We start from the raw sequence: 11,040 nt of genomic DNA, 5'->3' as shown, positions 1-11,040 counted from the left end.
TAGTGAAAAAGGATAAGGTACATGTAATAACCAGGGAAACCAGGGAGTGATAATAAGTAGTAATACAGAAATAATAAAGGAAGTGGGCATGAAAATGTAATGAAACTGTAGAAACTACTTCGTCTGAAAATATATAGATTAGATTAATGGGAATAAGTGGTCAGTGAACGTTAGTGATTCAAATGAATAAATAAGTTGACAACTATGGAAGAGTTCAACTTAATGTAAACAATGTTGGGAACAATTAATAAGGAATTGAGAGAAGGGATTGTTTAGTTAAATGAGATTAGTAAGAATAAGATAGATCACTGGGAAAGGGAGGGGTAAGTAGAAAAAGAAGGGAGGGAAACAGAAGTGAGAGATGTGATAGAAAAGTGATCAGGGTCATTTATATGTAATAGCCGCAGCTGTTAAAGCCTGTCCCGTTTATTATGTAAGTATACAGAGTGATTCACGAAGATTGTGCAATACTCTAGGATGTGATTTCTGACATCATTCTGATGAAAAAAGTTCATATATACATGGGTCCAATTTTGAATAGTTTCGGATAAAATCATGTTTCTTTCTTCTGTAACACGCATTCTTGTAAACTCTCTCTCTTTGGACGTCTGGAACTGTATGTGTTACAGTACAGCTGATAGCAGCAACACAAAATTTCGTGACATCAGGGTCACGTTTAGAGATAAAGGCTCGTTCACAATAAACCAGTAACGGAAACGACGAGAACGAGAACGGAAATATTATTAAAATAAACGTATTTAAATGTGAGCATTCACAATTAACTGTTGTGAATACTCACATTTAAATACATTTATTTTAACATTATTTCCGTTTTCGTTGTCGTTTCCTTTCCCGGTTTATTGTGAACCAGCCTTAACTCAACACCAGTACAATGCATCTACCTAGCATCTGAACAACAGAAGTTGGGGAATGCAGCGCGTTCAGTTCACACTCGGGTGGCTACATGTATTTCTGCAGAAGGTGAGGTCTTTGAAAACCAGTTTTAATACAGATTTTTCAGGTAAGTAATAACGTGAATGTTCTTTAATGAATTTTTAATATACCTGGTACCATTGTTGTAAATAATTTAAATGCTTAAACCTTCATAATATCTACGTTTATGTTTAACATTAAGGAGGGCGTAACTCACTCAAATTAAAAAATATGACATATGTTTATATCAACTTTTTTCATCAGAATGATGCCAGAAATCACATCCTAGAGTATTGCACAATCTTTGTGAATCACCCTGTATATCTGACCGTTTATATTGAAGAAAGAAAAGAAAAGTATCTCACAAAATATTCAAGACTATATCAGACATGAACACCATTTAAGAACAATTTCGAGTGGCTGCAAAAGATATAATTTAGTTTAATCAATCATTATAATATTTCCATGAAAATAAACAGTAAATCTATTCCCTTTACACACCGTTAAGGTGCTTGGTGGATATAGAGAAAGAACTCCATGCTTTCTTACAATGAGCTGGTGTAGTTGGCACCATGCTCCAATCACCTTTTACTCAATTTGACACGAGGGTGAGTGGACTCCAAGGCCATCCTGGAAGTTTCGGCAACGTGAAAATTCCTGTCATAACCTGGAACTGATCCCGAGACTTTCTAATACAAAGTCAGTTGCAAGCAACTGAACTATCCAATCACTTTGCCAGAAAAATGCATCACTAATATGACTGTCGACTTAGTAATAAGGAGAAGATGAATCTCTGTACCATTTCTATCCCACTCACTGCTTCAAGGTAATGTCACAATTCAGCAACAGTTGGCACCCGTCCAACTACCATTCATTCATCAAATTTACATGTCGAAAGTATACAGAAAAAAATAGACGATGCCATAACGCAGTTCATACGTGAGCATGATCACTTGATCAATTACAATCCACCAAAAAAAAAGTCTTACAAAAAAGATTTGCTCCATGAAGTCTATGCAGCAACTAATTAATTACAATAATAAAAACAACTAAATACAATAGAAGATCCGTAAATCACTATCCATTATGCTAAACAGACATGTAAAAACAGTCACAACAAAGCACAATATTTACACTTAATCAGAACACGTGACAACAATTAAATTCATGTGGAATAAGCAAAGCTAATTATTTCTTTGAACAAATGGTGGAAGCAAAACACTTCAAAATGACAAGATCTCGACGCATCTATAATACAGAGACACATGGTGGCTGGCTGTGGGGTTACATTTCTAGTAAGGCACTTGAGTGGTCCTAACAGACACTAGGGGAGAGTACAATGTCATAAACCGAGTGACTTCTCTACACAGCAACTATGTTAAAAAGACTGAACAATCATGCAACTCTGCAACCTCAGACTCTGGCCTCTTCAAAATGCAACTAAATATTGTGAGGTCCGTGTCTGAATATGCCAGATTCACAGTCATGTGTGCCTGTACACCATCATACTTACCGTTACTATACATATCACTACTTCAGTTTAATCCCTTCGTCATTCATCATGAGAGAATACAACTCAATAAACTTAATACAAACTGCCATTATCACATTTGAAGCTCATTAAGAATATGATATATATTTATATATTTATAGAACAATTTATAACGTGGCAGCAGAGTACAGTATATGAATATAAAAGCAGAAGATCAGCTATCTAGATGAGAACTCAAAATTGTGATACCTCATGGATTCAAAATTATAATAAATCGTGGAGGACATTAATGAATGAGTTTCACATGGGACACAATGCATTTTAAATATGCACTAAAACATTTTCAAACAATAACCTCTAAAGAAATTTTAAAAAAGGTTAAAAACTATAGGTACATGTAATATATTCCTGTGAAAGTTCTAAATTATGAACAGAGAATTGAATATTTGACATGAGGTCTTTGGTTATGATATAATATAAACAATTACAACAAAAAAAATATGCGTTAGATACACTGTACATCATCGAAAATGGTTCACTCTTGTCTGAGACTGAGATACTTCTTTATCCACAGTTTTGATAATGTTCACTTTCCTATTCTGCACAAATAGTTATAACTTCTTTACATATGAAGTATAGTATTTACCTAGTATATACATAAAAATACCAAAATAAAAAGAATACAAATAAATAAAGTTATAAGGCAGAAAAAAAAACATCATTTATCTTAAAAACAAAAAGATAATGTAATATTTTAAGAATTGGAATAGAATGTAAATTAATCGTTTTATTTAATCTCTTCAGTTAGATTTGAAGTGGAACATTAAGTAGGCTTTATTTTAGTAAAATTCAAATGTGCAATATAGAATAAAATATTACAGAGTTTAATGCCATGTTTCCATGCTGAATATTATCTGAGTGAGATCTGTACTATCACTGGATGCCTGAGTGAGTTTTTTTTTTTTCTGAAGAAGTGTCGTTCACCATTCACATTTTTTTTTATGTTATTATAGAGTAAAACATATTAAAAAAAATAGAGTGTATGTTTCAAATATATTTTTATCATCATTCATCTACTATATGCTCTACATACCCTTATCAGTTCAGACTTTTCAGAAACGTTCTTGTCATACATTCATTTATTTACTTATAGCCACAGCTTGTCACAATTTTCCTAAGCCAAACTATCTCCAATTTTGGCTAGATGAGAAAAGGGAGATCACTGGGAGTAACTTCTACAAGACCTTAGTAACATAAAAATTATACAAAACATACTGTCATATGTTTAAACCAATCTTTGCAGCACATGTGAGCATAAAAATCTATCAAAACATACTGACCCATATTTAAAACTTTTCAGCAAATATGAGAACTAGCTAACTGGCCATAGAGAAATATTTCAATCATTTTACACTCTCTCACGAACACGCATACAGCCTCTTGCAACAAATTGAACAAAGAATAAAAAATCATTGAAAATAATGTCTTACAAAGCATATTCAAGAAATTTTCAACATAGGTGGACGTTATAAATTATATATTGAAAATTATATCAATCATTGATAAGAAGAGAACATAAATAATCGTACTCAGATCGATAAATGCATTTAACCTACAACTATCAAAAATATTTTCATATTACTCTGAATCAATTTATTAGAGAATTGTGTGGTAGAGAGTCTACCAGTCCACAAAGTAATAGCAGGTGGTGAAATATATTCCAGTTCCACGAAATTTCACATATACACATGTATGCAAGCACGCATATTCGTTTATTTATCATCATCATCATCATCATCATCATCATCATCATCATCACCTTAAAAAATTTGAAGAATTGTCCAAAGAAAATACAGAAGGCGTCAAAACAGCCAAGAACTCCAGAAATTTAGAAAAACAAAAGTGAAGGAAGAAAGAAAATGGAGCTGAAGCCATGGAAAATAATAAGTCATTACAAAAAATGATAAATTATTATTATTATTATTATTATTATTATTATTATTATTATTATAGTAACTTTTTTCTTATTTCCAATGGCAGGTTTGCTGTTATTCATCCCAAATCTATGAGTGTTAGAAAGTATCGAGTAATTTCTTGAGGTAAAAACTGTCTGAAATTTCACTAAGGATTTTTAATTGTGATGAAAATTAATACAAAAAATGAAGAAAATAAATACAAATACGGTATCAAAGAAAATGTAACATATTTTGCTAACTTGAAACAGTGTCCCTACATCAATAGCTCAAAGTACTCATAAAACGTCTAGACAACATTTACAGAAGTGTAAGTGATGTAACCAAGTAATCTGTACAATAATTTTGAAAATATTTATTTAGGTTAGTTCTATAATCAGAATAATACTCAAAGGTATGACTGTTGTAAAATGATAAAGCATTCGTATATGATCTTGTTCATCCATTTACAGAATATTTTCGTCAATGAAAAATTGTATTTAGTTAACTTTACGAGTTTTTTCTGTCTTTATTTTAGAAAATGATCCTCAATCAAAAACACAGAAAGTGAACATATCAAAACTTAAGATAAGCATATTCAAAAACTGAACCATTAACTATACTGCAGTTCTGATACGTAGTGACTGAGATTACATCTGTATAAGAATTGTAAAACAAGTGCTACAGTCATCATTTATAGAAATTGTTTTTTTTTTCTTTTGTATTCCTTCCTTTCATTATTATGTTAATCTGTTTAAACTATACACTTCAAAAAAGTGATTTCGTTCATATATAACATCTCAGCAGTTGTCCGAGCACCAAGAAGTGACATGAAAAAAAATTCACGATTAACACTGTCAAATCAAAGAGATTATAAAAACTGTGGAAGAAGCCAAAATAAAGAAGGAAGCACATACATGTTTACTACTTGTTTTACATCAACTTATTAGCTTTCCATAATGTTACACTGAAACAACTGAAGGCATCCCTCACACTTAATGCTTCATGTCACTCCTCGAGGACTCACTCATACGAAGACGCACTCAATCCCTCTTTATTTGTTCTCTTCTGGTTTACTGGTTTCAGATGATTTCACTTCTGTTATTTCATTCTTCTCACTGACAGCTGAAAATTCTGGAACTTCTGTTCCTGTGGCTGGTGATCCTATCTCTTTCTTCAGAGTTTCTGAGATGATTTCAGGTTCATGGTCTTCATTATCATTGCCTAACGTCGTGGTGGTGCTTCCTGAGGTGTTGGCTTTTCTTACTGTTTCCACATCCTCGCGTTCAGATGATGCAGCCATTTTCTTCGCAGCATCCTCCTGTTTCTCCAACCTTGACATCCTCTTCTTCTGGTGCTCTTTGGGTGGACTGTCATGCTCTGGCATTACCAGATACGGTGTGGTTTCATTCATGTCACTCATGAATACCTGCCAACACAGAATAATATATTCAGCATTTCTTTCTGTGATTCGCAGTGATCTAGTGCTTTCCATACTTGCCTTTGGACCATGCACGTGATAGTCCTATATTATTGGATATGCCCACATATTCTAGTGAATCTACAGTGAGGGTGAAATGGAATTTACACTATGGCCCAGCACTGCGACTTGTTACGATCTATTGTGCTAACCCTCAAGCTATAATCTTTTTGCTGTAAGAAAAATCCTAATGTAAACAATAGCACGTGACTGAAGTGAGGCTTCATTGGCCGCTGTTTGGTGCCATAGATTCTCAGTACGTGTTCCCGCCTACTGTTGTACATTCTGTTTCATGTCAAACATTTCTCATTACTCATCATGTAGGCCTAACCTCATTACTATGCATTCGTTTGCTTAGAAAACATTTACTTTATAATTACTGTAATTCAATTATTTTAAACTTAGGTATAAGGTCAATCACTGCCAGACAAAGGAGTTATTCCTTCCAAATCGGAGTCATCAGAACTATCATCGACAGGATTTATGACGAGACTGTCCACAACAGCGTCAGTTATCCCTTCCATCTGGGACGTGCGGTCTGATTGACTTGCTCTGAATAGATAATGTTGGATTCAACTCACTTAACTTAACATAGGATACATTTAAGACTATTTGTTTTTCTCCACTTTTGAGAGGGTTTCCACTCTTATGATTATTAACAACACACATTGAGGATGCAGAAGCCACACTTCATTACCACGTGCTTACGTGAACAACTAGGAGCTCAAGTGATGGCAGCTTGTTACAAGAACAGACTACCTCGGTATTACTGTTGGTATTCATCCGTGTTCATAGTATATAACAAAATATAAAAGTAGCTTTTCTTTTACATAGTGTTTTTACATATGAGTGAAGTTATATGTTTCATCATATTTAGCAACTAGAATTCAATTTTTTATTTTCAAATAATACAAGATTATGGTTTCCCAATACGAACTGTATTTTCCTGCGTCATGTGAGTGTTTCGACTGGGAGCCAATCACGGGTATGACAGCAACGTGCTTATGTTTACATTAGGATTTTTCTTACAGTGAAAACAGTATAGGCGCATTCCCAAACCCACACTGGCTGACTACACTAAGGTCAGCTGCGTACCCAGGTTTCGAGCAGGCAATCCCACTCGTCCCTAGGCCAGCCCCCTCTGTGCGTCACCAGCTGGCGATCGGGAAATGCTATAGAATGATGACGAAATGGAGAAATGATGACAGAATGATGTAGATGTCTAATACAGGGAAAAATGGAAGAACCCCGAGAAAAATCTAAACTGCTGCCTTGTCTGCCATAAGTGTCACTATGGATTTTTCACTGGAATTTTCTGACCACTCAGCCACCACAGGGATACAATGAGGGTACTTCAGCTAAGGCCCGTAACACACTTGAAGAGTTTTCGCTAGCGAGAAATGTGTTGCGAGAAAATTCAAAGATTGATAACATGGATTCAAATGGACGTCCACACACTGGAAGAGATTCTCGTTCAAGGCAAAAACCTTGCGCGAGTTTCTCGCTGGAATCGGTAGCTCAGCAAATTTTCTTGACACATTTATCAAAGATGTTTGACATTTATACTCTTTATGACGATTGAATGTAGAAAAAGATATCACAGGTGGCTATGAATTGTATTGTTTTTATTTGAAAATGAGGAAAGATGGCTGATAATTGTAGTCAGAAACTTATCGAACTTGTATGATATCACCCGTAGGCCTATTTATATTATACACGGGATGAAAACTATAAAAACACGAAACTTAAAGAAGAAATCTGGAGACAAATATCAGATTATCTGAAAATAAATAGGGCTATATTTTATTTTGATGAGATTTAATAGTATTGATTGAACATTTGAAATAATGCTGTATGCAATGGAGGAGGAAAGGAACTGACCACCTTATTCCATTACCTCCTGGCTTATTTCCCTCATGAGTGATGTCTTACTTGTGTCGCTTATGACGTTCAAACTTGTGTTCGGAAAATTGACTAAAACAACATTGACCCAAAAATAACATAAATGTCCTGTGGACATCATGCAATGTTCAGTTGCCATAAGCGTGTATGAAGACTGAATTAACAATACATTATACAGTATAAAAGAGTGGCATACGGAGAATGAATTATTTAATGCTGATATGGATTCATTATGATTGTAACACTTTACATCGTCTGAATTTTACACTAATGTTTTTCTTTGCAGTAGCCAAAGAAAGTTTCACTTGAAAACATGATTGGTCAATTTCTGACAGCACCTAAACATAAATCTGTCAACATTAAACTTGCCATGCAAAAGATTTCAGATCCTCTCAATGTATGCAAAGTTTTCACAGAAACAGAAATTCTTTTCTGGAAAGTGGAAAGTTGTCCATCATAAACTTTCTAAAGATGAGCTGTCGAAATTTACACTAATAAAAATGCACTTGAATGATTTTTTTTAGGTTTTTTTTACGACGCTATATCAACATCGAAGGTTATTTAGCGTCTGAATGATATGAAGGTGATAATGATGGTGAAGTGAGTCCGGGGTCCAGCACCGAAAGTTACCTAGCATTTGCTCATATGGGTTGAGGGGAAAACCTCGGAAAAAAACCTCAACCAGGAAACTTGCCCCGACCGAGAATTGAACCCGGGCCACCTGGTTTCGTGGCCAGACACGCTACCCGTTACTCCACAGGTGTGGACGCACTTGAATGTATGCTACAAAGACATTTTGCAGAGCTCTTATCAAAGTTTCTGGGAAGAGAATTTGTCCCATAAGTTATATGACATTACATGTCAAATTTAATGTCAACATTGAAAATATGGAAGCAACATGAAATGAGTTCTCAATATTTATTTGAGAGCAGCAAAAGTGAAACTGTGAATTATGGCACAATTTACAAAGTTTTAATGCTATTTAGGATTGAAATTTCATCTGGACTGTATTTATTTGTGAACATTGCATAAATAACCAATCAATCAATCAATCAATCAATCATGCATCATGAAGCATGTTCACTCCACACATAACACACAAAAAATTCAAACCCTAATTATTTAAAAAAATAGTTCCCCAGCTTATTGGTATTTGGCTAGTCCCTCGATTTGATGTGTCCCTTTGCCTGCTTATTTTAAGAGAAATTACTAGAACTTCTGGGCTCTTGTCATTCATAATAAAATTCATACTTCGCTAATGTTGTCTTTCACACAAACATCACATTCACATAAATTAAATGGCTCAAAGTAAGTAGAAAAAATGTTGGGACCAAGACAAGAGGGCTATAATATACACGAAACAATTTATTCACTTTTTATCAAATGCTCTCTCAATTAATATCACTCAATAAAAGAATTGTATTCCAATGGATACCATCCCATTGTGGAATCCTGGGAAACGAGAATGCGGATGCTTTAGCAAAGAAGGGCAGCACTGCTACTTACAGACCTGTTACTAAATCTACATATTACTCTGTGAAGAGATTTATTAAATCTACATACTTAGACTTCAACAAACAAAATTTGATAACACAATCTCAAGGGAAAAAATGGAACTCTCTGCATCATAATCCACAGTTAATTCCCGATTTACCACGAAAATCGTCTGTAGCTACATTTAGATTGGCAACAGGCCATGATTGTTTGGCCAAACACCTGCATAGAATTGGAAATATATCAGTCCCCTAACTGCCCATTGTGCAACTCAAACCAAGAAATGGATTCGGAATACCTCAAAATCTGTGCTTCAGTGGCTGACCATGATAATATCTTTGAAAAATATTGGAGTGCAAGAGGTCAAATGACTTTATTGTCAAATGACTGGCATTAGAAAACAACAACTTTTTTATCAAATGTATCAATTTTCATCTTTATAGTCTTATAAAAATAAATAAATATATGAAAATATGCTCTTGGAAATTCAATGAAAAAAGAAATACACATACTAGGGTCCCAATACTACTAGTGAACATCAATTTAGTAGTGGACACCTTCGAAACATATTTTATTATAACACCCACAATCAATGGTATTTCTCTTTACAGTTGCATTCGAGCTTTTAAACAGGTCATTTTTTGTAAGGTGGATTGCTATTGGCTTTTAGTTTGTGCCAATCACTGAGCCAGAGATAGCAAATACAACTGTATTCCGGAAATAGTTTCAGTTCCTTCTTCTTGGTAATAGTGGGTGCATGCTTTTGAATCGGTAAGCGTCTGCTAATTTATGTGATTTTATTAAGTTTAATACATATAATTTATGATGTTTTGTAGTAAGCTTTCATTTAGAACAAGAATAAAAGTTATCTAAATATATTTACTGTGTATAGTAGGGGTGTCCAGTACTGAAGCATGCTTTTGTTAAATATTTTAGTACTGGACACATGGGGGGTCCACTATTAAAATAACCTTTTTAATGGTGGACACACAGTATTTAATGATGGACATCTTAATATTTTCCAATGCAATTAATTGATTTAACTCACTTCTTGGGTGTTTTCATTTTCTGTTAGAGATGCTTCTTACTGTGTAGGCCAAAATAAGTTTCTGTATATTCTCATAGATTTGGTTTTTCAAATACAAGACTGTGACCTACATTAGTTGCAATGCCGAAGATCAAGGTGCTTAAACGTCCTATCCTCCAGTATCCTGAGGAGAAGATGACTGAAGCTGTAGCAGCAGTACGAAATGGTATGTCAAAGAAGGAAGCTGCGCGCACTTTCGCTGTGCCAAGATCAACACTAATCAGGAAGCTTAGTGGCACTATTCCTGAAGAAAGAAGAATGGGGCCAGCACGTACGTTGACAGCAGCTGAAGAAAACCTCCTTGCACAATGGGTTTTATCATTGGCTAGGAAGGGTTTTCCAATTACCAGGCACTTGTTATGCAATGCGGTGAAGAGGGTGCTTGATGTAGATAAACGACCCAATCCCTTCACCAATAACTTACCGGGAATGACGTGGTTTCATGCATTTATGAAACGCAATCCTGTTATTTCCGAGAAACATTCAGAGAGTTTAACTCGATCACGTGCATCAGTGACAAAGAAGAGCATCGAGAAGTGGTTTCAAGAAGTCGAATTAACTTTAACTGCAGATGGCTTCAGGGATGTTCTAAACCATCCAAGGCGGATATTTAACGCAGACGAGTCTGGCTTCTTGTTGTGCCCAAAAAGTGGTAAAGTCCTTGGACCACGGGGTAGAGGGGACTTTTATCACCAGGTAC

The 11,040-nt window shown here is 34.8% G+C and overlaps 1 protein-coding gene across 3 annotated transcripts in view; it reads right to left on the bottom strand.

Annotated features, from left to right (window-relative positions):
* Positions 1 to 5,008: 5,008 nt before the first annotated feature.
* The window catches only part of LOC138698449 (uncharacterized), a 38,997-nt gene continuing 32,965 nt past the window's right edge, over positions 5,009 to 11,040 (bottom strand). For all 3 annotated transcript variants that reach the window (XM_069824384.1, XM_069824382.1, XM_069824383.1), the window contains exon 11: positions 5,009 to 5,806. In XM_069824384.1, coding sequence (XP_069680485.1) covers positions 5,432 to 5,806 — 375 coding nt within the window. In that variant the 3' untranslated portion in view covers positions 5,009 to 5,431. The remainder of the gene's footprint in view (positions 5,807 to 11,040) is intronic.

Source organism: Periplaneta americana, chromosome 4 (assembly GCF_040183065.1).
Source record: "Periplaneta americana isolate PAMFEO1 chromosome 4, P.americana_PAMFEO1_priV1, whole genome shotgun sequence".
Lineage (NCBI taxonomy): Eukaryota > Metazoa > Arthropoda > Insecta > Blattodea > Blattidae > Periplaneta > Periplaneta americana.
This window is presented reverse-complemented; position numbering and strand designations above follow the sequence as displayed.